Raw genomic sequence first — 27,456 nt, 5'->3', positions numbered from 1 at the left:
GTCGGTATGTGGGGATAACCAGTTTTCTACATGTAGCCAGTGAACCAGAAAGAACTTAGTTTATAGAAAAGATCTTCATTACTTAACTTTTGCTGGATTAAAAATAACGTGCTTCTGTTGATGTGGTTACTGAGTGGGTTCCGATGGTCATGTAATCACAAGGGAATTCTGGGGTGTTTGCTGATGTCATAAATGCAGAGATCAGTCCTGTCTTCAAATGCTAAAAGGATATCTTTCAATACTAAAGTGAAAAATACTGAAATAATGCTGATCCTGAAGCAACTCATGAACTGACTTCTTCAGACTGATAGGCGCTTAAGTTTTCAAAATTTATGAGCACTCTAGCACACAGACATAATGACTGCACTTGATTGCCCAGCTGGTGCATTTTAAATAACTAGTGATAAACTCAATACTACTGAGTCACTGAGTATTAGAATCTGAAATTTTCTAATGCTTTGTATCACTCACCAGCAGCAAATTCTTCTACTGTGGTCCGTATATTTCCTTCCTGCTGGTTAAGATTCGCCTCATGCTCCTAGTCACTGAAGAAATCTCTTGGATTTGGTTTCTTATGGTCTTTTTGTATGGATGTTAGGTTCTGTTTAATAGAGAGGATCTGTCTGTGAGAATGTATCAAACAATAGCAGCATTATCATTCTGCATTTTTTATTTAAACAGAGAAAAAGGCTTCAGTTGCTACAGAGCTTACATGTTGACTTTGGCCATGATTGACTAAGGTAGTACTCTTAAAGTAAAGAAAAAGAAAGTGCAACATTCCTTTTTAAGTTTCAATACTTCCATTTCAATAATTACAGGTTACTTTTTTTTGCCCCACCTCTTCTAACTATTAGAAATGTTTCCTGTCCCATGGTGATCCTTTGGAAACGACCTTAGTTCCTTTAGGTAACAGGGAAATCAGCTGCTTCCTTCTATTAATTAATTAATTAATTATTCTTCAGTTTGAATTCCTCTGTAGCTGTGGTACAAGCAAGAGCCAGCCCATATCATCTGTTCCCAGTAGGGAATGTCGGTGTTCCTCCTTACACTTGGCAAAGTTGCATTTGAGCCTGTGAGGAGTTAACAGGAATGATCTAATTCATATTTAAAGGTAGATGTTGACCAATGACAAATAGAATGGGAGTGAGATCCGCACCTGTGCTTAAGTTGTGTGTTAAACGTGGCCCAGTTGTATTTGCTTTGCGCTGTTTCTACAACAGTGTAGGCAGGCTAGAATAAGGAGATCGTAGAATTGTGGGATTACTTGAGTTGGAAGGGACGTTTATGGGTCATCTAATCCAACTCCCCTGCAATGAGCAGGGGAATACCTTTAGCATAATTGTTTTGGATGCCAGCTATTTTACTAGCTACTCTCAAGGTGCCAGCTTAAATTTCTCTTTCCTTATTTTATGAACATTATGTTGAAGGCTGGGTTTGACTTCCCAAGGAAAAAAAATGTAGATACAAAACACAGTAATATCAGCTTGTTTTCTCACTCTTTCAAAGCCGACCTTCCAAATTAATATCAAGCAAGTCTGCTTGCAGAGTGGCACCGTGTCCTGCACTGTCATGGCACAGCTGGCTGGAACCAGCCCCACAGGCTGTGTCTGCAGCATCATCTCCTCGGATTTCTGGAGTTCTGCTGCTGGCAGCTGGGCATGGTCCTGTGCAGGGCTGCCTCAGTGCCATGCTGGTGTTCACAGCTGGCAGCAGGCTGCTAAAACTGAGCCACTTGGCCTTGGGATGAGAAATCCTGCTGTGAAGTAGAAAAAAGTCTGTGATAATGATTAAACTGGTACTGCATGATGACAGCTTTAGGAAGCCCTGAAGAGATGAAAGTCAGGGCAGGAGTTAGGTGTAACTACTTACTAAAAGGACTTACGTGTACCTGGCTGCGTTAACTAGTGCTCTAATTGCTTTATTCAGAAAAAAAAAAAAGGAAGAGGAGTGAACTTTAGCTAGGACCTTCCTTTCCTAACTCTCCCAGCTGAACCTCAGTCGGTCCAAGTTTTTGGTGCTTCCTTGTTGCAGGTGTTGGTTTTTGTTTTTGTTTTTGCTTTTTTTGCTTTGTGGAGAGGGTTTTTCCACCAGAAAGTCAGCTACAGAAATGCTGGAGTCTGGAAGGATGCTCTGTGTTCAGCTGAGCTGTGTTCAGTGTGCTTTGTGCTCTGTTGAATTGTTTGCCTGGAGGTCACCTGGCTGAGGTTTATTAATTGGAACGTCAGTTATCTGTGACTGTCTCGGTGTATGACAGTGATGTAATTTATACTGGGCACCTTTATGCTGTGCTTTCCACTTAAGCTTTTCTTTTTAAAAAGGAATGTGCTGCATATTCTGACACCAGCAGGCTAGTTTGTCCTCAGCTGGTACCTCAGTGGCTGTCCAGTCCATTGTCGCTGAGGTGCTGATATATGGCCTTGGTGTGTTCCATACAAACTTCGGTGACACGGACTGCATATGCTGGACTTCGTGTAAATTTTTGGAGGACTGGTTGCTCTCCAGGTTGCTGTAAAGCACCTCCAACCACTGCTAATTGCCTCGTATACTGGATACCATTCTTAACTCTGGTCCATTTGCCTTGGTAGTTTGCAAGGTCTTCTTTCAGAGGATGCTTTGCCTTTATACTCAACAGAAGCTGTATGCAGAATATGTGGATTGTTGCCCTTTTCTAGTCTTTTTGTGGACTGTCTAGCCCACAGGGGTGGATCTGAGCTGCTAATGACTTTGTCTTTCCCAATTAGACCTCAGTACTCCGGTGTCAGAGAAGACAGGTGGTAATTCCCTCTACCTGGATGGCACCTGCAATCTGTCTGCATCATATGAGCATTCTGGTTACACATCTATATCTGAGACACTGAAGGGCTGTTTCAGCAAGGCAGGAGGTGTCTATCCTAGAGAGAGGAGGGAGTTGCCGTTCTTCATTTCCTCACAAAGTGAGGGAAAGGAGAGGAGGAGGAGTAGGAGGGGAAAGATGAAATTATTGTCTTAATGAGATCATTTCTGGAGAACTGGGAGATGGCAGCAATACATGGGTCAAATACCAAATTAGACTTTAGGCCAGTTTTGCTTGATTATTCTCCCATGCAAAAAAAAACAACATTGCTTTCCTCTGTTGCTTTTTGCTGTCCTTAACAAGCCCTGAGTTTGCTAATCCTGTCCAGCAGCTAAGCACCCACCAGCTGCTCAGTCACTGTCCCCCTAGCCCTACAGAGAGAGATGGGAGAAAACTGGAAGAGCCAAAGGGAGGAAAAAGTCATGGATCAAGATAGCAGCAGTTTAATTAAAATGAAGGATGGAGGAGGTGGGGGGGAAAGCAAGTGACGCAAAGGCAATCACTCACCACCTCCCACAAGCAGACTGATGCCTAACCAGTCTCCAAGCAACAGCTACTTTAGAAAGATTCTCTTCCAGTTTTATTAGTGTGCATGATATTTACATGGCGTGGAATGTCCCTTTGGTGTGCTGGGGTCACTGTCATACTTCTGTTCCTTCACAGCCTCTGGATGGGCAAGGTGGGAAACAGAGATGGCCTTGATGCTGTGTAAGCACTTCTTAGCAATGTCTAGAACATAGATGTGTTATCAGCACTGTGTTAGTCACAAATCTAGGAAGTTAGTTAGTAAAGTCCATCTAAGACTGACAGCGTAATGGGGAAACAATAATTTACGGAAGTGGTAGAGAGAGAGAGTAGATAAAAGAACAAATACTGAACTCTGTCCTACGTGTGTTAGCATTAGTAAAGCAAAAGAGCTGGAGGCTAGTCAAACATTTAAATATTTGCTGAACTTCAGTGTATGAGAATTTCTATCCATGCGGACAATGATATGGTCATTGTGTTTGGAATGAAAAGTGCTTACATTTAGTTTGATTCTTCAAGTGGTGGAATTACTCAGAGGCTGCAGATGAGAAAAATCGATAAAAAATAATAAAAAAAGAGAACTAGGAAGAAAGTGTGAGTGACCAAAAGCTTCTAGGCTAAGGCAGAGATGAATGATAAATGCTGTTAAATATCATAACTTGTATGTTCTAGCATTTCTATTAGCACTGTTTGCTGAAGAGAGGAAAAACAACATTTCCATCATTTTGGAGTATGTTCCATAACTTTGTTTCTTTTTCTCCTTGGCAGATGGATGCCTTCTAGCCAATCGGCGAGTCCTGCTGCTGCCTCATGTCTGGCAGCATCTCTGAATGATCACATGACTCTTGATATGGATGCAGTCCTGTCAGACTTTGTTCGGTCCACAGGGGCAGAACCAGGTCTGGCCAGAGACTTACTAGAAGGTAAGCTTTCAGGACACAACTATTTCCAATGCCTGCCACTTTCTTAAAGCAAGAGCCAGTAATAGAAAGAAACTCTAGCCTCTGTTGACAGACATTTTTTAGTATTTTGGTTAGTAAGCCAACTCTTGTAGTCAGTTGACCATAGACATCATCAAAGTAGGTGTTTTTGGCAAAAACCTTGAGAAGTTCTTAGTATGTTAAATTGCTTGTTTTAACTTACTGACAATCATTCCCCAGGGAATAGGATCATAGGGCTTTAGCTTAGGTTCGTAATTTTTAGCTGTCTGAAAGCAGTTTTAAATGTTTTGAGTCACTGGCCAAAGCAGTTGAGCCTGAAATGGTTGTACAATAGACAAACCGGAGATGTTTTGGGGTCCAATATACGTGCCTAATTCCAGCTTGATGGAATGGGAGTCCAATGGCTGCTGTGTTTAAAACATCTAAGAGACTGTATCAGAAAAATAGCTGTGTCTTTTTAGTTATTTTATTGTAGCCTTAAGTTAGAAGCTTAAAAGTGGAAGAATATCTTTGATTTTGAAAGCATCTCCTTTCTTTGACTTTTGGTGAAAATCACCTGCATCTCTCTATCTAGTAGACAATTTGCAAATCCCTGCAGTTTTTTTTTTCTTTTGAGCTTTGTATAGAGTACAGTTACTTGTCTGACCAAAACGTGCTGCTTACTGTGTCTGACACAAATTCCAGGAAGTGTCCATTCTTGATTTGGAATGAAGGCAGAGATGAAAAAGGTGTTCTCATTCAGTGGTTCCACACAGAATCACAAAATTGCAGGGGTTGAAAGGGTCTTCAGTAGGTTGAGTCCAACCTCCCTACCAAAGTAGGTTCTCCACAATAGGTTGCACAGGTAGGCAGTCAGATGAGTCTTGAATATCTCCATAGAAGGAGGCTCTGTAACCTCTCTAGACAACCTATTCCAGTGCTCCATCACACTGTAAAGATTCTTCTGCATGTTTGTATGGAACTTCCTACATTCTAGCTTTAGGCCATTACTTCTTGTCCTGTGCTGTGCATCACTGAGAAGAACCTGGCCTTTCCGTTTGCCTCCCACCTCTCTTCAGATATTTACAGACATTAATCAGATCTCCCTCCCTCAGCCTTCTTTTCCTCAGGTTGAACAGACCCAGGTTACTCAGCTTTTCCTCATATGGGATATAATAAAGGGCCCTCTGCTGGACTCCTTTTAGGAGATTTCTGTCTTTTTGGAGAGCCCAGAACTGAACACAGTATTCTAAACATGGCCTCATCAGGCGGAGTAGAAGGGGAGGATCGCCTCCCTTGACCTGCTGGCCGTGCTATTTTTAATGCACCCCAGAATCCCACCAGGGCACACAGCTGGTTCATGGCCAACCTATTGTCTTCCACCAGAACACCCAGGTCCTTTTCCACAGAACTCCTCTTCAGCAGGTCATTCCCTAACCTGTACTGATACATGCACCCCCAAGTGCAAGACTCTACACTTGGTTTTCTTAAACCTCATCTGGTTCCTCCCTGCCCAGCTCTCCAGTCTGTCCCGGGTCTTGTTGAATGGTAGGACAACCTTCTGGTGCGTCAGCCACTCCTCCCAGCTTAGTATCATCAGCAAACTTGCTGAGGGTGGACTTTGTCCCTTCATCCAGGTCACTGAAGTTGAGCAAGATTGGACCCACTGCTGGTGACATGACTAGTTCCTTCAGTTTGTTTGTTTTTTAAACATAAAAATAAAAAAATCCTGAATTGATTCTAGCTTGTGTATGTTTGGCTCTTCTTCACAGCTATTAGTATCATGGAATAAAAAGTAGTCCAGTTTGTAGTCCAAAAGTAGTCCAGTCTGATAAGTTTTTGGTAAGTGAAACATGCAGAGCTGGAAGCCTCGATTTTTTATTTTCTCTATCATTCAAAAGAGTGTATAAAGAATTCCTTTGGTTATGTGAGTACATACCTTTCTAGTGTTACATACAGAACAAAGTTTGCCTTTTGGCAGTCACGTTATTTATACTGTTGCTTGTATCTTTGGCTATGCTTTAGTATAGTACAAGAAGCTTGTGGTCAATACATGCTTGCTCTGACATTTCAAGATAACATATTCTAATATTCTGTGTAGTTGTTTAACTGATAAGGAGCTCACATTTCACAGACTCAAAAGCATTTGTTCAGTTCTTTGAGAATTTTGCTATGCACATCTGAAAATAGATGTAAATGCAGACTTTAAAAGCTGCATCAAAGTAAAAAATTGGCTTTGGTTTTCTTAGTTCTACATAAGAAATTAAAATCAATTTCATGGTACTACAGTGTCTTTTAAATACATTTGTGAAAGTCCCACAGCTGTCTAATCAGCTATTCATCGGTGGTTAAAATTGCAGTAATAATTGCTTAGTTGATATTTTTCCAATGAATAATGTTTCATTTCTACTTACTTAGTCTGAACGGCCAGTTCTGGGCTGCTTGCTGTTTTGTATTCACGTGGTAAAGCTGTGGGAACTTAAAAATGTACAGACTTAAAGAATAGTCAAGGAAAGATGTGGAGGCGGAAGGGGCTTAACACTTAACAACACATGCAGGTACACTATAATATGTCATCTGTCTTGCTTTTTAGGGCTTCTTGAGTTTTTGGACGTTGTAAAGATCCTTTGTTCCATTACAGTTTATTCTCATATATTGGTAGATTTATAAGCAGCACAGCTTTCCTTCTGAAGAAAGCTTTTAAAACTTGAGATTACAATCTGATAGGTCATAGAGCCGTGTATCATGAGCAATTCACTGATTTTTTTGTTTTTCATTTGACTGTATATTAGAATTGAAAAAAATAAGATTATTTTCCAGCATGGCTCTGGGAAAATATCTGTTTTCAGTGCCTGGGTAGCATACACCTTTATGTCATTGACGCACAGAGTTCTGATTAATCCTGTTTTGTCTTTAAGATGAGGATTGGTGGGGGACTTCTTAATTCCTCCCTTAGTTCTCCCCTTCTTTGTAGCAGTATCAATATTTTTTTCTGCTCACTGTGTGCCATCATGCCTGAGCAGTAGCTGAGTGAGCTCTTTCTGGGCTGAATTCTGCAGGTGATCTGTCTCCACATCAGAACCTGTATTCCATCAGGAACTGCAGTACTTGTCGAATGTAATAGTTGCTGGCAGTGTCTAGTGCATAGAACAATTCATGCTTGTTTTTGATTGCTTTGTTCCTCTTGGTACCTTCCTATATGTTTTTTGTTGAAGGGCTTTTTCTTCCTCAGCACTTCTGGCATTCGTTGCCTGAATGCTGCTGTGGACCACTTAGGCTATTTGTATCATTCTTTTTAATTAAGAGAACAGCTTTTTACTTACAGTACTAAAATTCATAGTTGCTATTATGGGTGAATTATTAAAATGGGAAGCACATTTCTGTTAGCTTGGTCATGACTACAAGACTTTTCAATGCTCCTTCTTGTTGGTCAAGCCTCCAGGGAGGCTTCTTGGTTGACAGCACTTTACACCTTCTCTGGTCTTGCAGAGACTTTGAAGTAAACATCCAGTGAGAATTAACTTCTGAGAGCCTGAACATCAAATAGGTGTCTTCAGAATCATGGCATCTCCAAGACATCATAAATCCTGATGCATAATAATTAGGAGGCAAGCAAAGAACAAGGAATATGTCCCTGTGGAAGTAAGGGACACCAGAAACTATTTACTGTCTGTACCAGATAGTAAAAAAACAAAACAAAACAAAAAAACCCCACAGGTTGAGGAGAGTGTGAGTGCAACATCTGTCAGCAAATTACAGAGTAGGTAGAATGGCTGTGGCAGTTGCTTGGCTTTCTGAGCAGCATTTGACTCTGGAGACCTGGAAACTGGATCTGATGCTATACGTTGTGATGGTTTAGGCATCAGTCGTGCTTGAAGCAGATCATTTCATATAAAAAATATCTCATACGGACCTGAGTTCTTTGCTCTTCTGTGATTATGAAGACCTCGAACACGCGTGTGTATGTGGAATGCAAACACACAAAAGTTTATTCAGTGAACTTATCTGAAAGCAATAGCTTTTCCAGTACTGTAAATGTCATGCGAACAGCCTTTCATGAAATTCCTTGAGACAGAGGCTTTCTTTTGGACTGACTGTACACTAAGGCACAGAGTGAACATTTACATCTTTTTTAAGTTTAAAATCACTTCATAAAATAGCATTCAAATCCCTCAGTGCATTTTGGGGACCAAGTCAATATTGTCATTTCTTTTGCCAGTTCTTTTCCATTGTGTCTTCTTCCAAAATATATTTTTTCTAATTTTAAATTTAGGCTTGCTGGTATTACTATCCTGTCTTTCATGAGGATATTACTAATTACCAAAACTGGATGGCTGAAGGACAAGCAAATACTATTTAAATTTGACCCAGTTTGGAATAGACAGGGACAGTTTGTTCTATATTACTATAAAAGAGTTTCTTCATTAAATTGAAACATAAAACCAATTGTATTTTCATTATATTAGCCTTATTTTTGAAAGTTAGAAAACCAGAAAAGCATTGTATTCTGTTGAATCCTCCTAATGTGTAATGTTGTGGCATCTGTGAGTTGCATGTTTCTACTCAGTCTTCCTTACTTGGAAGATCTGTTGCTGCTTCCTACAGGTCAGTACCACTATTTCAGGTGCCTGGTTTTGGTACAGACTTTCCTTTTCTCCATTGTATTTTTCAGTGGTTAGTGTTTAATTGCTGAAAATATATACTGAGCTTTAAATCTCATTCAAAATACGCTCTTCATACACTTATACAGCAGTAAAACTGATTCTACTTAAACGGTAGCAGTAGCTTTGTTTTGAGAATAATTGTGTTCAATATTGATTTTAATAGCTAACCAGGAGCACGTGCTTGCCTTTATGAAGAGTAAGTTAAAGCATTGTTATGGCTGTCTGGTCTAAAGCTCTAATGATGTCCTTCTGTAGTCACAGACTTTCTGTATAGGCATGGGTAAGCGTGGAGGTTGCTAAGAGATCAGGTAACAGGTTAGTTTTCAGACAGCAGGAGGTATGCAGGCAGTGATCAAGTGATTAGTAAGGAGGATAAGGGATTAGACAGGATGAGATGTATTGAAATGCTAGTACTATAGACAACATCAGGTGAAGGAGATCTGTGAAATTCAGTGTATGTAATAATAACGGAAAGAAGAAATTAAACTGCAGCAATAATATATATTCAGGTGAGAACCTGTATGTACTTATGTAAGTGGTTTTGTTCATTTATATGACTGTGTTCAGCCTTTATTTGCATAAACAACAGTATCTTTGCTTTGCTTTTTCTGCTTGACTGTTTATTTGTGTCATATTTAACCATTACATAGAAATAATTGATACCTATTTCCAGCTTTGTGTGGAACTTAATTGAGGTGTGTGTAGTTCAGCATTAATAAGAATCAGGAGATTGGCTGAGTCATGGAATGTGTGTGTTCAAGGAGACTGACCCATGGAGGTTAAGAGAGGCAGTAGAAAGATGTTTCCTTCTGAGAAGAGCAGAATTAAAAGAAAAAACAACAATAACAAAAAAACCCAAAAAACAAAAAAGCAAAAAAACAACAACAAAAAAACACCAAAACCCAAACCACCACAACATAATTGGTGGGGAAATTTACAGTGTTGTCATATGACTGTACAAAACCATCTCTCCCAAAATAGCTTCTTATTCTTTCCCTCAGGCAGTTCCTTTTATAGTTCTCTTGTGGAAGACTTGGCAAAGGAAGAAGAAACTGAGTAGCTATCAATGTCTTATTCCACAGAGATCAAAATTGTCATTTCCAGCTGTCTGTTCATCTTGAGAGACTTTGCAATCAAGCAGGAAATGGGAAAAAATTAAGTGTCCTTGCTATGCTATTATTTGAGAGTTTGAACAAAAATTAAACTCATTTTAGAACATGTGGTGTAATACTAGCCTGGTTTTACACCCAAGTTTTTCAGAAGGAGTGAAGCTGATCTAGAATTCCTCTCCTTTGCCTGTTATTATCCATGTTAATCTGCATTGTGCCAAATAGGAAGAGTTGATTTCATTTAAAGTCAACTTGTGCATTGTTCTATTAGCAGAATGGACATCCTCAGGTGGAAAAGAAGATAATGGTAAACTTTCTATCTTAAATGATTATCTGGTTGAGGGAAGGTTTTGTTTTGTTTTGTTTTTAATTAATCTGTTCTGTTAATTGTTCACTGGTCACTCTATGTTGATAAGAACTAAGAATCTGTTAATTGTCTGGAAAATCAGAGGCTGTTTTCTATTTCTCCAGATGCCTTTCTGTATTATTCATCTTTTATCTCTTAGTTTTAATAAATAGAGGAGATGGTATCCAGTGAAAGAGAAGTAACTGAAGAGGTAAAAGAGTTTTTGCAGTTGGAAGGGGTGTTCCTTAGCTTTTTCTCATCGTATTTGTTTTTACATAGCTTATAATTCTGAATTGTTCCTGCAGTCCAAATTCTAAACATTTGGAGAGAGTCCTGTGAAAAAAAGTCTATGAAATAGTGAGGATAAAAGGCCAGAACTTGCTGAGTTCAGAATAGTTCTTGTAACTTCACCAGCACATACAGCTAGACACACACGTTCCATTAAAGAGTTGAGGTTGTCATGGTTCAGCTGAAACGCGTACATAAGGGCTCCTGAGTAGCTTTCATCAAGATACTGGAACGATTGAACAGTGTTGTTTGTTAATAATCTTCACTTCTGGTCCTAAATCTCTAAATGAGATTGATGATCTTACATAATTATGATGATCTCATATAATTATTGGCTATTATGAGCCTGTCAGCCAGCAGCATCACACAAAACGCGGAGGCCTACATGTGTTCCAGGAGGAGTCTGGTCTGTCACAAAATGCACCAGCCACATTCAGCTTTTAATTTCCATTGTGCCAAAGGTGAACGCTTTCCACTTCCCTTATGCATCAGGAACACGTAAATTAACATCAAATCTGGACATAACTAATTGAGGCTGATAGGAAAAAGAAGAATTTTAAAGGGTTTCCTCTGTTTTAGGGAGCTCAGTCGGTTCACAGGCTTCAGGTCTTACTGCATTCTCTTGTGAAATGGGATATTGATGTAACTCCAGGAACAGATATGATTCTGTAAGGGCTTTAAATTGATAGATCTTGGGCTGTGTCTTTGTTTATAAGGAGCACCTGATGGTAGGACTTTCTCATTTTTCCTCTCAGCCTTGCAGCCAACATTTTCAGCTAAGAACTCTTCTCTGCCTTCTTGGAAGGAAGGCAGTAGTGTAGAGATCAAAGCTGTTTTACTTTCTGCTATGCGTAACGGCTCAAAATCTAAGCTGAAAGATGGCACAGAGCATAGATGGAGTAAGAGTCCTGGACTTTGTTTTTAGAAATAAGTTATACACCCTGCCGAATACCAGATTTGTGTCTGGTGCTTTGTAAATTTCTGCGGCTGTACGTCCTTGCAGGTAGATTTCATCCCCACAGGGAAAGGGCTGCCTGAACTGAGCATTCTTGCTGAAAACTCTGTTGCTGTTTAACTGCTTTGTTACCGAGCCACTGTGCAGTCTTGTGTAAAATGCAGGGTCAGTGTAATGGGCTAAATGAGGAGATGATGTTCCTTCCACCTAACAGCTGCTACTTCGTATTTGTGGCACAGCTGCTATTCTAAGAACACCTTTGTATATGGCAGTATGGAATATTTGAGTCACAAGGCAGTGACTCTACACTAGTTTTTGAAGGAGTGAAAATGTAGGATTTGTTTGCCAGCAAGACTTCTGTCCTGCAGACAGGGAGACTTTGTTTATTTGGTTGGCTTTTTAATCATTATAATTATTTTTCAGTTTTTTGAATTTTTGATGTAGGTTTAGTTCTGCAGAAGCTTTGCATTATCTTTAGCAACACTTGATTGTGATTTGTTTTCTGTGACTTGTAAAATGTACATGCAGTGGTAGTAAAATATGTAGGACATGCTGGCAAAAGCATTCAGATTTATACTGTTACACTGCTTCTTCAGTAGTCTTTGTTTTCGGAAAGGTATTGCATTTGCATGCTATTTTCATTAAGAATGAAAAAATGACATTGAAAGTAAAGTAGCTGGGCAAATATTGCCTTCTATTAGAATAGTTAAAAATTCTGAAAGATGTGTTCATTTTAGTTATACTGTCATTTTGCCAAAATACTTATTTTCCCATTGTATTTGTCATTTTGAATAATTATGTCCTCTCTTCCTCTTAACTTAGTTTCCTGTTCAGCATCGTTGTCCTCTCTAACCTCTCTCTTCCCCTTTTGCATCATTTTTTTTCCCCTCCATGTTTTTGGTCCTGTTCAACTTCAAGCTGCAGTTCCTGTCCTTAAAATACCCTTTGCTGAAGTACTGTATATGTGTATTGTTGCACACTGACCTTTGCTGTGGTCCTCACTACTTAGAGCTCTCTTAGTTCTCTGTCTAAGGTTGCATCCTTTCTGGCATGCTGTTTATCACTAAATCAGGAATTGCTGGTGACCTTTTAAATGTTCTTTTTAACATATTGGAGTAGGTGGATTTGTGAAGGTTGTGAGTGTGGCTTTGTAATTGCATGCTTGCTATTCCTGCTGATTAATGATGAATGTCCCCTAATTGTATGATGTCTATTGTTAACAATTGAAAGAAAATGAATTTGTTAACTGTTGCAGTGCTGCTAATCTATGCTGTTTTAGCAAAAACAGAGACATAAAAGAACCCACTAAATCTTAAATAAACAGCATGTTGCTCAGGTCTTGCTGCATAAGTGTTATGAGTGTTATCGGCCTGAAAAATAGAGAATCTAGTAACAGTACAGCCAGTGTGGGCTGCCTAAGGTGTGCCTGAGTTTTGTTGTTAAGGAGTGTGAGACGTGATCTGACAAAGCGCGTGCTCAACTCTGAGCAAGCGAGGATTACTCATGTTGAGGTCTCTTCCACTGAGAGGTCTCTTCTCCTGTTGGCTAGAGAGGGACAATGTGAGGTGATGGAACCCAAATGAGGGACATTGTGTCTTACTGTGGTTGGCGTACTGGAGAGCAGCATGAGGACATTTCACCTCCTGAAAAGGGGAATGCTGAAACATTGCAATAAGTTCAAGCAAATGTGCAGCAGTGGATGGGTGCAGAAGGCCATGTGTTCTACAGATACAAATAATAGAAAACAAACCAAGAACGCACGCAAGAGAGAAAAGAGTTGTATCCATGTCTGTTTGCTGTGCACTTTCAAGGTGTTTATCAACTGCATTTTTGTTCAGGAAGGAGCAGTTGTAAATGTTTTTTCCAAAAGCTGATGCTCTAAGTGAGAATGATTTCTCTGTTTAAGTTTGTTCTAAATGCACAGGGGATGGTTTCCAGACCCCCAGTCTGCTCTCAGACTGTCCTGAGCAGATGTCCTTTTTTTTTTTGTTTTTGTTTGGCAGGCAAAAACTGGGACTTGACAGCAGCTTTAAGTGACTATGAGCAGCTCCGGCAGGTGCACACCGCCAACCTGCCACAGGTGTTCAACGAGGGCAAGTACTGCAAGCAGCCCGAGCCCGAGCAGCCTCCTCAGGTGACAAAGGCCGAGCGGCCCTGCCTGCAGCGGCAGGATGACATCGCTCAAGGTAAGAGCTCTTCTCTGGGGCTTCTGGGGAGCAGCTTTCTAGATGGTCTGCTTGTGAGTTTTGTGTGTCTGCAGGGAGGTTGAAATCACTGGCAGCCAGCCTGTGATCCACGTCACTGTGACAGGCTTTGCAGAGATGTTATGCATTGCATTTTTCAGCTGTCACAGGCTTTGCCTCAGCTCTACAAGTTGTTTGTTTGTTGTTAATGAGCAATTCAAGTACAGAAATACACTATTCCTAGGCAGTCCTGTGGTACAAAAGGGAATTAGAGGATGTCAGAGACCACTACTGTATGTAGTGCTTCATGTAGTACTTTTATACTTTTATACTACATGAGACACAAAAAAGCTGTTTTTTAATAAATAATCCATATTTCTGCCTTTGCATTCTTTTTCGTAGTATTTGATTAGGATGTATGAAATCTATGAATAAATTTCAGCTTTTAATTTTTGATCCCTTATGGCTCCCCTGAAGAAAGAACATCCCTTCTCAAGTCCCGCAAAATAGAAATTGAAACCTTCAGAACTAAAATGAGTCATGTACCTCAGGCAGCAGATTTGCAGTACAGCATCACAAGCATTAGGATTTACTTTTTTTGCATGCAATTCTGTTTCAAGTTTTCACTCTCTTGCTTGGATTGTTGAAATGCATTTCTTTTTCATATTAATTATCAAGGAACTGTAGTTAGCACTAAGATTAATCTACAGCTCTGACAGCTTCTCAAGTAGGAAAGCAACAGCAGTAGCATGGTGATTTCAGCAGAGCTTTCTATGCAGTTGGAACAGAAAGCCTTCCCTTTTCCTGCCAGCTCATCCCTTCTATCAGACGGGAAACATCATCATTGCTCACAAGTATCAGTGAAGCTCTATTTTAAATGGATAACTTCCACCAGTAGAAAAGGAGCTGCATTGCTTCTTATGACTCCTGAGAGCATGAAATACAGATAAAGGGAGGAAGAGTAGCACACTGTAGTTGGTAAAACTGTTGCTTTCATCCTTATTATGATTCAACACACTGTAAAAATCCATTTTAGTATACTACCAAGTTTACACTGAAATGTCTGTCTGATGGTTTTGTCTCTGCAGTGGGTTCTGTGGTATAAGTCTGGCTAAAAGTTATGTTGCATGGGTAACTGAAATCCTTCCTGACCTTCACGATCAGAGAGCTATTGCTTACTAAAGCTCTGAAACTGATGTAGGCAGTTTCAGTTATGTCAGCCGAAAACAAGAGGTGTATTACAGTTGGTCTTTGTTTGAAAAATGAAGTTGCTTTCAGAGATATAACTGTTTCAGTTCCCTTTAAAATTGTTACCTGTAACATTTTATCAACATCAGCAGATCTAACCCTTTTGGTATTACTGAACTCCTGGTATGCACAGTTTTTCTCAATTTTTGTAACTTTCCCGTATTCTAAGTTCAAAAATATATCAGTTTGAACTGAACGATTTACGGTTTTTAACACTTGTAGAGTATTAGTGATTAATTTTTCTCTTACCTGTTTGCTGATACTGAGAACATGTACAGAAAAGTAAAATGACATGGTAGTAATTTGTTCTGTTCTTAAGATTCTAATGCTTATTTTGCTTTGTCAGTCCATTATTGACTGTTTTGTTTATGGCATTTGTCAACAGAGAAGTGAAATCTATCATTTTAGTTAAAACAATACATACTTCTATACCAGACTTGCTATTGTCATTGCTTGTTTTGAACTGTGGATTGATCCTTGGATCAGGATTTTAAAAAATGCTCGTGCCTAAAAACTGAGTTTGTCTGACTTTCATCACAGTGATGATAAAATTGTGTCCAGGTGGATTGCTCTGAAATTAAACAGTATGGCATTCGATATGGAGTGATTGCAGAATATTGTATCTTTTGATTCACAAGTCAACCTAATTTAAGAGTTCAAAGCAATAATTGATCATTGTAAGTCCATCAGTAATTGTTTCTTGTAATGCATCTCTAGAAACATAAGAATAACTTTTGAACTTCTTGAAAATAAAACGCTTTTCTTTCATGCCATTTCTTTACTATTAATCTGTTTTGAAAAAAGGAGAGTGCAGTTCATCTATAATTCCCCATAGGGAATCCATAATGAGAACTAAGCAATCATTCAGTATGGAGAAATAAACCCCCAAAAATATTAAAGAAGCAGAATACATTCCAAAGTGAAAAGACTTTCACCAGACTGTCGATGTTGGATGCTTTTCAGTGTATTCTTACAGTCTATAATCTCTTTGGCTTCTCTACAGAAAAGCGGCTTTCCAGAGGCATTTCTCATGCCAGCTCAGCCATAGTCTCTCTTGCTCGATCACATGTAGCAAATGAATGCAGCAATGAACAATTTCCTTTGGAGATGCCCATCTACACATTCCAGCTACCAGACCTTAGTGTGTACAGCGAAGATTTCAGAAGCTTCATTGAACGTGACTTAATTGAGCAGGCAACAATGGTTGCTTTGGAGCAAGCAGGTGGGTATGGACTTCACATGGCAGTGGTTGGGTTATCTGATATTTTGCTGTTTTTAATGATGCTTCATTTTTGGAATTTGGGTGTCTTGCACAGGAAAAAAAAATGCCAGAGGAAATACTGTGCTTTGCAGAATGTTGCATGTCCTCATCCTCTCTTAAAACTTTATATACTGTCAAATTTGTCTAATAATTCAAAGATAATGCAGAAGGAAGGAATGGAAGACTGATGGAGGAGTCATGTTGGTGCTTCTAATGCTTGTGAGGAAGTGTCATTGCAGTTAACAATTGCAAACTAACAAAGGAAACCTCTTCAAGATCTGTTGTAGCTTGAGAATATTTTTAAATATGCAACTTGTACATTGATTATTGTTTTTGTAATAAGAAACTGAAGATTGTGAAAGTGATAGTTCATTACTAACATGAAAAGTTATTTTTTATATTAATTCATATTTATTAGTAGTTTAACATTTTAAGTTAAAGTTTTAATTTGGATAGATATGGAGAAACATATTTGAAATTATTATCTTTACCTGATGAAACAAAGTTTATTAATGAACCATGAAATGAACCCATCTGTATGGGCTCAGTGTACTGAGATATTGACTTAAAAGGTTGTGTGTTTAAATAAGCCTGAGCCTGGAAGAGTGAAACTTGCAGAGAAACCACAGATCAGAGAGTGGATGTGCATGGTGTACTTCAGGGAGTGGGAGATACAGGGACAGATGCATTGGTCCAAAAAATAAATCTCATATGGAAGGGTGTGGTAGGACTGAGATACCAGCGAGGATGTAGCTTGCATGCAGGAAATGGAAGAACGGGCTTTACTAATACAGAACAAAAGGAGATAGAAAACGTAGAGTTAGGGTGCTGGTCTGGAGCCAGCAGTCAGTGCTGGTTTGCCTCAAAACCTTAGACTCTAAAATGCAGTCCAGGATTTGCTTCGTAAGCAGCTCAGTCATTTAATGCAGAAAAGATGAGTAAGGAGGTAGAGAGCAGCAGTCCTATCTCTCATTCACGTGTGTCCAAAATCATTGCAAGTGGCAAAAAGACATGCTTACAGGATTATACCATGGAAACCTGCTTAGAATTTCCTGCTTCTGAGTATTCCTCTCAGACCTCTCTGACAGTTAGAATTAATCATTTATTCATTTCTTCATGTTACTTGAATCAGGGCAATACCTTGACTCACACTAGGAAAGCTAATTTGCTTTTTAATAAAATATTACGGCAGTGGAAACAACCAGTAACTGTTTTGTTCCTGGCACTTCTCTTAGTGAAGACTGCTGGTCCCCCCATTACTACTTGCTTTGTGAAGGTTTCTTTGTGCCTGGAGCCCCTGGTATCTGAAGAGGAGGCTGTCGTGACCCTAAAACTTTCTGGAGAAAGAATTCTTCAGTTGAAATGAGTTTAACAGATCAAACAGCAGATACTTAATTAAAAAAAAAAACAAAAAAACAAACAAACAAACAAAAAAACAAAAAAAACAAAAAAACCACCTCAAAACAAAAAAACAAAGCACACCTGTGTTTTCATGTCAAGTGTTGTCATATAAAGTGACCTGTTGTCTGACCACAAATGCTCAGTTTCCCTGTATTGCCTGCCATCGTACACGTGTTGTCTGAAATGAGAAGCATGAATTAATAGGTGTCACTTAGCATCACACGTTTTATTGTCTCTGACCAACAGAGGGCCCAGTTTGACTGCACTTTGGTCAGTGACATCAAAACATTGGTGGATAAGATGTATTCCCTGCAAACGACTGTGATCTTATTTTAACAAGAAAAAGAGGAAGACTGTCATTTCAGTAGCTGAGATACTGTTAAGGGAGGAGAGGTGTGTGCTTGAGTTCTGGTTTAAGGGCATAAATTTCAATAGGAGGAGGAAAAAAAAAAAAAAAAAGCTGATTAGGCAAGAGAAGGAGCAGCAGATTACTGCTAAAAAAACAACAACAACAACAAAACCACCATAGATTGGGGGTGCAAAAATGCTAAAAAAAAAAAAAAAAAAAAAAAAAAGGCTGTAGCACATTTTGTTTGACATCCCCAAATGAGATGGATGTCTTTAAAAGGATTTAAATTCTGTTTCTACATACTTAAGCACTTGCTGCCATTATATCTTTATGTGAAAGGTTGTTCAGGTTGCTTCCTACCTATAGAGAAACTCCTGTTTCACTCAAAAATGCTGTCAGATCGTAAACAGATGTCACGGATTTGACCAGATCAATCTATGTCCGTGACAGGGGTGACAGGCCTCTGCCCTCCCCCCCCCCCCCCCCCCCACCCCAGTCCCACAAAAATGGGAAGGAAGGAAGGGAGGAAAAGAACAGCGGCAACAATCTATGGAGGAAAACTTATTTTACTATAATATGGGAATACAAGATAACACAATAGATACAATTTAATTGCAATTGAGATTAATAAATCAGACAAGATGAGAGAGAGAGAGTTCCCGGGACCGATTCAAACCTGAAAAGCTTGGAACGGCTAGGAAAGCACCCTCCAGCACCCACTGCAAGGCAGCAAGAGAGCGCCCCCCCCACCCGGAAGGGCCAGATCCCGTGACTTCTGTAATGTACAGGGATAGGTAGCTGGGATTGGGCAGTGACACTTTAATGCCCCGTACACTACATGATGTTTTGATGTGGAATACTGAAACCCAAAAACAAAAAACAAAAACGAAAAAACAAAAGCAAAAACAAAAAAACATAGAACCATGACATTCCACCCCTTATTCTACATCGTTACATCATGCTTAAAATATATATACATATATACAAACAAACAAAAAATGATTAAAATGCACACATGGCTATATACATATACATAGAATTAGTAACTGCACTCCCCCGGCATCAAGTTTCCTTGTGGTACACACTGGACATCCCCATTCTTCTGCATTACCCACCAAGTGGATCCTGGTCCCTGGGCAAAAACTGTACCACGGAGAGGTTTGCCCTTTCCAGAAGCTGGAAGAACCCAAACTGCCTTTCCTAACATGTTCTTTACATGTACAACAGGGACTTTATCTCCCTGTACGGTATGTAGTGAACTGGATTGATTAGGACCATCACGATTAATAGATCCTCTGGTATTGACTAACCAGGTGGCTTCTGCCAAATGCTTCTCCCAGTGCTTAAATGTTCCGCCACCCAGTGCTTTTAGCATCGTTTTTAACAATCCATTGTATCGTTCAATTTTACCAGAGGCTGGTGCATGATAGGGAATATGGTAAATCCACTCGATGCCATGATCTTTGGCCCAAGTATTTACAAGAGAATTTTTGAAATGAGTCCCATTATCTGACTCAATCCTTTCTGGGGTGCCATGTCGCCACAGGACTTGTTTCTCGAGACCCAGTATGGTGTTTCGGGCGGTAGCATGGGGTACTGCATATGTTTCAAGCCACCCAGTGGTTGCCTCCACCATAGTAAGCACATAATGCTTACCATTGCGAGATCGTGGCAAGGTGATATAATCAACCTGCCATGCCTCCCCATATTTGTACTTTTGCCATCGCCCTTCCTCCCACAGAGGTTTCATCCTCTTGGCTTGTTTGATGATGGCACATGTTTCACAGTTATGAATAACCTGTGCAATGGCATCCATAGTTAAGTCCACCCCTCGGTCTCTAGCCCATTTGTATGTTGCATCTCTCCCTTGATGACCTGAGGTCTCATGGGCCCACCGAGCCAGAAATAATTCACCCTTGTTCTGCCAGTCCAGGTCTATTTGAGCCACCTCAATTCTGGCAGCTCGGTCTACCTGATGGTTATTTTGCTGTTCTTCAGTAGCCCGACTCTTGGGCACATGAGCATCTACATGGCGCACCTTTACAATCATATTCTTTGTTCGGGCAGCAATGTCTTTCCACAGTTCAGCAGCCCAAATAGGTTTACCCCTTCTTTGCCAGTTATTTTGCTCCCACTGCTGTAACCACCCCCATAAGGCATTTGCTACCATCCATGAGTCAGTGTAAAGATAGAGCATTGGCCACCTCTCCCGTTCAGCGACATCTAAGGCCAGTTGGACAGCCTTTACCTCTGCAAATTGGCTTGATTCGCCTTTCCCTTCAGTGGCCTCTGCAACTCGTCGTGTGGGGCTCCACACAGCAGATTTCCATCTGCGATGCTTTCCCACAATACGACACGATCCATCTGTGAACAGGGCATATTTCTTTTCATTCTCTGGTAGTTCATTGTATGGTGGGGCTTCTTTAGCACGTGATACTTCTTCTGCTGGCGGTGTTCCAAACTTTTTACCTTCAGGCCAGTCCATGATGACTTCTAGGATTCCTGGACGGCTGAGGTTCCCCATCCGTGCTCGTTGTGTAATCAGTGCAATCCACTTACTCCAAGTGGCATCAGTAGCATGATGGGTGGAGGGAACCTTTCCTTTAAACATCCAGTTCAGCACTGGCAGTCGAGGTGCCAGAAGGAGCTGTGTTTCAGTACCGACTACTTCGGAAGCAGCCCGAACCCCTTCATAAGCGGCTAAGATCTCCTTCTCAGTTGGAGTGTAGTGCTCTTCAGACCCTCTGTATGCCCGACTCCAGAATCCCAGGGGTCGGCCTCGGGTTTCTCCTGAGGCTCTTTGCCACAAACTCCAAGTGGGACCGTTCTCTCCAGCAGCAGTGTAGAGGATGTTCTTTATACCCTGTCCCGTTCGTACTGGTCCTAGGGCCACGGCACGGGCTATCTCCTGTTTAATCTGTTCAAAAGCCTGCTGCTGCTCAGGGCCCCATGTAAACTCATTTCTCATTCGCGTCACATAATAAAGGGGGCTTACAATGAGGCTGTAGTTTGGAACATGCATTCTCCAAAAGCCCACTGCACCCAGAAAAGATTGTGTCTCTCTTTTGCTAGTGGGTGGAGACATAGCAGTGATTTTGTCGATCACGTCTGTCGGAATGTGACGACGGCCATCTTGCCACTTTATACCTAGGAACTGAATCTCCTGGGCAGGTCCTTTCACTTTGCTTCGCTTAATAGCAAAACCAGCACTCAGAAGAATTTGGATCATCCTCTCTCCTTTTGTGAAGACTTCTTGTGCTGTATCGCCCCACACAATGATGTCATCAATGTACTGCAGGTGCTCAGGAGCACTGCCCTGTTCCAATACAGTTTGAATCAACCCATGGCAGATGGTCGGGCTGTGTTTCCACCCCTGGGGCAAACGGTTCCAGGTATACTGAATGCCCCTCCATGTGAAAGCAAACTGTGGCTTACATTCTTTGGCCAAAGGGATGGAAAAGAAGGCATTAGCAATGTCAATGGTGGCATACCATTTGGCCGCTTTTGACTCCAGTTCATACTGGAGTTCTAACATGTCCGGCACAGCAGCACTCAGTGGGGGTGTGACTTCATTCAGGCCACGGTAGTCCACCGTCAGCCTCCATTCTCCACTGGCTTTACGCACTGGCCATATGGGGCTGTTAAAAGGCGAGTGAGTTTTGCTGATCACTCCCTGGCTCTCTAGTTGACGAATTAACTTATGGATGGGGAGCAAAGAATCCCTGTTGGTGCGGTACTGACGCCTGTGCACCACTTTTGTAGCAATCGGTACCTGTTGCTCTTTTACTCGCAGCAGCCCCACAACAGATGGATCTTCTGACAGGCCAGGCAAAACAGACAGCTGCTTAATGTTGTCTGTGTCCACAGCAGCTATTCCAAAGGCCCATCGATACCCCTTAGGATCCTTGAAATGCCCCCTTCTGAGATAATCAATACCTAGTATACATGGAGCCCCTGGGCCCGTCACAATAGGATGTTTTTGCCAGTCTTTACCAGTGAGGCTTATCTCGGCCTCCAACACAGTCAATTCTTGAGAGCCCCCGGTCACTCCAGAAATATGGATTGATTCTGTCCCTTCATGACTCGAGGGCATCAGAGTGCACTGTGCACCAGTGTCCACCAGGGCCTTATATTTCAGTGGTTCTGATGTGCCAGGCCATCGAATCCACACAGTCCAATATACTCTATTATCCCTTTCCCCCCCCTGACTGAGGGCAGGGCCCCTCTATTCATTACCTGTGGTAACTGGAGCAACTGCACTGGTGGTAGATCTGCCTTGTAATTCTTTCACCCGGGCTCGTAGTACAGGAGTAGGTTGACCGTGCCACTTCCCCATATCTTCTCCATGGTCACGTAGGTAATACCATAAGGTAATTCGCGGTGTATTATTCCTTACTTGAGCCGTAGAGCGTCTGCCTCTAACAGCTGAGATTTTTGATCGTGCACGTAAGAAGGAAGGTTCATTGTCTTTAGTTAGGTGGGATTGCCAAAATTTCATCATCTTCTTCACCTCCTTCGCTAGACTTATTTGATTATCCTGATCTTCATCCAGCGTCTCTGATACTGTTACAGGTTTGTCACGGTTAATCAGTTGAGACACTTGCTCCGTCATTCTTGATATTGCAGCAACGGCAGAATGAATTGGGGACAGCAATTGTTCGTAGTTTTGGAGCGTAACAATTAATTCATAAATTAAGGGTGTTCTCTGTTGTTCCTGGTATCTGTCACATGCTGACGTTAGTGTAGCAGCATATTTGTCCGGTGCTGTTGTCACGATTTTCTGCCATATCTCAGGCGTTGTCCTCACCTTTTCAGGGTCACGGTTTTGGTGTGGTTGGTTAGGAACAAAGTCAGGGTCATACAGCATTTCCACCACGCCTATTTCCCTCAAATACTGGATACCCTTTTCAACTGTATCCCATTTTTTCATTGCAATCTTCAAGCCATTTTTGAAGGGATACTTTTCCTTCACGGCTATTAACACTCGTTCCCAGAGGGAGGCAGCCTCATCCGAACATCGACTAATTCCTCTGTCAATAGCTGGATCTCTGGCAATGGCACCTAGTTGGCGAGCTTCATTACCATCCAGAGACAAGCTATGGGCCCCACTGTCCCAACAGCGAACCAACCAGGAAACAATACTTTCATTCAGGCGCCGTGTGAACTCCTTTCTTGAACCTTGGATTTCAGTCATCTTTAGAGGCCGGCGAGTAGTAATAGAGACTTCCTCTTCATCACTCTCTTCTGCATGTCTCTTAGTTTTCGCTTTTGCCTTTCGTGGTGGTGGTGGTTCTGAGGAGGGCCCCTCGCCTGGATCTTCTTCCTCCTCCTCCTCTTCTTCTCTTTTTCGTTCAAGACGCGAAGACACTCGTTTCCATTTCTTGCCCTCCACAGGAGCAACCGGTACTGTTACTGGTGTCTCCTGTGATTGATTAGATTTGACTTGGGGATTTTCCCCTTTGGCTTGAACCTCAGCTCGGAAACTCTCTCCCGAATGGTATTATATAGGGCACGGTAAGCACAAGCCAAACCCCAAATAAGTTGTACCTCCTTAGATTTATGTAAGCCGCATAGTCCCTGACTCAAATACTGGCTTAGTTTCTCAGGATCCCACAGGTGTTCAAGAGTAAAATCCCATGACACTGCGGGTCCCCATGCTTCTAAGACCTTTCCTAAACCTCTCCATATCCCCTGCCAGTCATCATTCTCTAGTTTTGGAGAAGACTCCTTCCCCTTATTACAAATAAAGAATACATTCAGGAGAATTGATGACATGCACACCAACATGACTATTAATTCAGGATTCAAAAAACGTTTGACAAACCGAGAAGAAAACCCGGAGACTGGTCTGAACATCGTGTTGTTTGTAAAATTAGCTATTCCAGTTGGGATGTAGTTGTTTGTGAAATTAGCCATTCCTTCTGGGATGTAGTTGTTTGTGAAATTAGCCATTCCTTCTGGGATGTAGATGTCAAAGTTCAAATCATACCACATTGCAAATAGGTAAAACATAGGTGTCTCCATCAGTGTCATTAGGTACCTATATATGGTTGCAATTCCACAACACATAATTATGAGCTGGATTATTGGCCAGTAGGTTGTGACTAACACCATTGCTTTTAATCCTTTACCCAGCACTCCCACGATAACGAGTGGGTTCATCGCTGGTGCTTGCTAAAAAAGGGTTAATGAATTGAAGCTAACAAGAGGAGGGGAAAAAAAAAAAAAAAAAAGAAAAGAAGAAGGCACTACTCAGACTAAGTAGTGCTCAAAGTTTACAAATATCCCAGAACACTGGCAGTACGCCTAATCTTTCAAGGTCAGGTTTTCCAGCACAGAAACCTGAACTACTGATAATGCTCCCTAACGAAGCTCTCTAAGAGCAGAGAGAAAAAGAGATTCGTTCAAAAAGCTAAAAAGCAGTCGAGCCCCACGTTGGGCGCCAAAAATCTGTCACGGATTTGACCAGATCAATCTATGTCCGTGACAGGGGTGACAGGCCTCTGCCCTCCCCCCCCCCCCCCCCCCCACCCCAGTCCCACAAAAATGGGAAGGAAGGAAGGGAGGAAAAGAACAGCGGCAACAATCTATGGAGGAAAACTTATTTTACTATAATATGGGAATACAAGATAACACAATAGATACAATTTAATTGCAATTGAGATTAATAAATCAGACAAGATGAGAGAGAGAGAGTTCCCGGGACCGATTCAAACCTGAAAAGCTTGGAACGGCTAGGAAAGCACCCTCCAGCACCCACTGCAAGGCAGCAAGAGAGCGCCCCCCCCCACCCGGAAGGGCCAGATCCCGTGACTTCTGTAATGTACAGGGATAGGTAGCTGGGATTGGGCAGTGACACTTTAATGCCCCGTACACTACATGATGTTTTGATGTGGAATACTGAAACCCAAAAACAAAAAACAAAAACGAAAAAACAAAAGCAAAAACAAAAAAACATAGAACCATGACAACAGAAGACCCAGATTAAGACAGCATTCCTTGGTCTCTGCTACTGCAGTGTGCCTGTTACTATTTGTGTGATTGCCTTCTGAATTTCTCCTAGACATTTAGAGTTCATCAATGTGTACAATTTATATACTCATAAAAGCGTTTGAGGCTTTTGTGCATCTCGTAACCCCAGCTGCTCATTACTGCCTGGAATGAGGTCAGTGTGCAGGGTATGTGCAGACTGAGGGCTCTTGCAGCAATCAGTGTAGTTCTGCAAGGGAGGCTGGCTCAGGTTGTGATAATCTTAAATGAGATCTGGGTGAAAGGAATTACATAATTCTAAGCATTTTACTGCAGCAGGTTGATTTCTGTTACCATACTTCTGCTTTGTTCAGTTAAGGTGTGGCCTGACAGAGAAACTGCTTGGCTGCAGGGGAGGTACCAGCAGCACCCAAACTGCTGTGCTGATGGGCTCTCAAATACATCACGTGGGCAGCAGAACAGCTACAAAAAGTGCTCTAAACACAGTGGGGTTTTTTAATTGCTTTCCTTAAACATTACTCAGTATAACAACTAAACCTGAACCTGAAAACTAATTTTTATGAAGCATATAATGCAGCTGCATATTTTGCCTGTGTTTCACACTCCTGAAAACAAATCCCTAAAGTTATGAAAACGTTTGATTTCAGACTGTTAAAAATTAAGCTTTGATTTAAAAGAAATATAAATAAATGCATTTGAGACAATAGGAGCATTTTCCTAGCTAAGATTTTTTAACAGACTTTCAAGTATATGTCAGGCGCTGGAGTCACAACCATCAGAATTACAAGAAAATGATACTCATTTCCTCTTTTCTGGAATACATTTCCTCTCTGGAATACATGTTTATGTAATTTGGTTCTAGTATGAACAGCAAGTATTTTCTCACACTAAAATGGAATGCAGTAATGTTGTGGAAAAACACATCTCTGATTATGAAATAAGCTGGTAAACTGAGCAGGAGCTCTCTGCTGGGTATGTGTAGCCAGTTATACGTAGTTGTACACTTCTGTGCCATCTCAGTTTATGACTTTGGATTTGCATTCTGGTCGGTAACCTCAGTATTGCTGGTGCATCAGCCCAAGAAGAAGCATTTACTTGGTCAGTTTTACTTCTACAGTTATTTCTACATGCACAGCTCAGTATTACATTTCAAGAACATCAGTGTATGTGAGTAGTTTTGTAGATGGGCAGTTTTCTGGAAGTACAGTCTACTGGAGAAGTGAAAGAAAGCCTCTTTTTAGCCTACTTTCCTTAAGGAAACTAAGCACATGTCAGCAAACTGCCTTTTAAGGTATCATTGTAACATTGTTGGTTCTTTTTCTAATTTAAATCTGACGGTTTCAAATAGCCTTCAACATTACATATCATCACCGTGTGACTCTACACAGTACTCACCTTCCTTTAGTACCCATTATGTCATTTTAATGGATGCTTTCTTTTCAGGTCGTTTGAACTGGTGGTCCACAGTGTGTACAAGCTGCAAACGTCTTCTTCCCTTGGCCACAACAGGTGATGGAAACTGCCTCCTGCATGCTGCCTCTTTAGGTAAGGAAGAATGTGTGCATGGAGTCTTCTGCCAGAAATATTTACGAGTTTGCTCTGTGCCTAGTGAAAGCTCAGAAACAAATGGAATGCAAAGAATTCCATTAAAGTCTGGTTCTGGAGAACATTCTTCAAACTTCACTTAGAGAATTGATTGTTGTAGGCAGTCTTGAGGGATGAAGGTGTAAATTTTGTGAGGTGATATCACAAGTATAATTGGAACAATATCAAAAAACCCTTTCCATAAACAGCAGTGTGCATTTTCCTTACATATAGGGGATTGTTCTCACTGTGGGCATGGAGTTGTGTTTGTTGTCCTCCGGCTTGTGTTAAACAGTTCTACTCATTCCTTCAAGATTTCAACTATATGGAAAACAGACTTTGGAGTGAATTAAAAATTGGACAAATTGTGGCTACTCAGCCTTGAGAAGGGAAAGCTTCAGGGAGAGCTGAGAATGGCATTTCAATGCCTGAAGGGGGGCTTTTGAGAAGGAGAGGGAACAGACTCTTTTGTGGTATCTGTTGTCACAGGACAAATAGAAATGGTTTCAAACTGAAAGAGAGAAGATTCAGACTGGGTCTGAGCAAGAAGTTTTTCACTGTATGGGTTATGACATACTGGCACAGGTTGCCCAGAGAGATGAGGTATGCCTCGTCCCTGGTGACATTCAGGGTCAGGCTGCATGGGGCTCTGAGCACTTGATCTAGCTGCAGATGACACTGTTCACTGCAGGGGAGTTGGATTGGGTGACCTTTAAAGATCCCTTCCAATTCAAAGCATTCCATGATTCTATGAAAAGTAGTTTCCAGTTAATTAATCATTAATACAAGATCTGTGAAGC

General features: G+C 41.1%; 1 protein-coding gene across 2 annotated transcripts in view; it reads left to right on the top strand.

Annotated features, from left to right (window-relative positions):
- The window catches only part of OTUD7A (OTU deubiquitinase 7A), a 136,056-nt gene that overhangs the window by 65,050 nt on the left and 43,550 nt on the right, over positions 1-27,456 (top strand). For both annotated transcript variants that reach the window (XM_048956805.1, XM_048956804.1), the window contains exons 5-8: positions 4,127-4,281; positions 13,644-13,826; positions 16,075-16,293; positions 26,516-26,617. In XM_048956805.1, the coding sequence (XP_048812762.1) occupies positions 4,131-4,281; positions 13,644-13,826; positions 16,075-16,293; positions 26,516-26,617 (655 nt within the window). In that variant the 5' untranslated portion in view covers positions 4,127-4,130. The remainder of the gene's footprint in view (positions 1-4,126; positions 4,282-13,643; positions 13,827-16,074; positions 16,294-26,515; positions 26,618-27,456) is intronic.

The sequence above is a fragment of the Lagopus muta genome, chromosome 10 (genome assembly GCF_023343835.1).
Source record: "Lagopus muta isolate bLagMut1 chromosome 10, bLagMut1 primary, whole genome shotgun sequence".
In the NCBI taxonomy this organism is placed as follows: domain Eukaryota; kingdom Metazoa; phylum Chordata; class Aves; order Galliformes; family Phasianidae; genus Lagopus; species Lagopus muta.
Note: the sequence above shows the minus strand (reverse complement) of the source record. Positions and strands in the feature narration are given on the sequence as shown.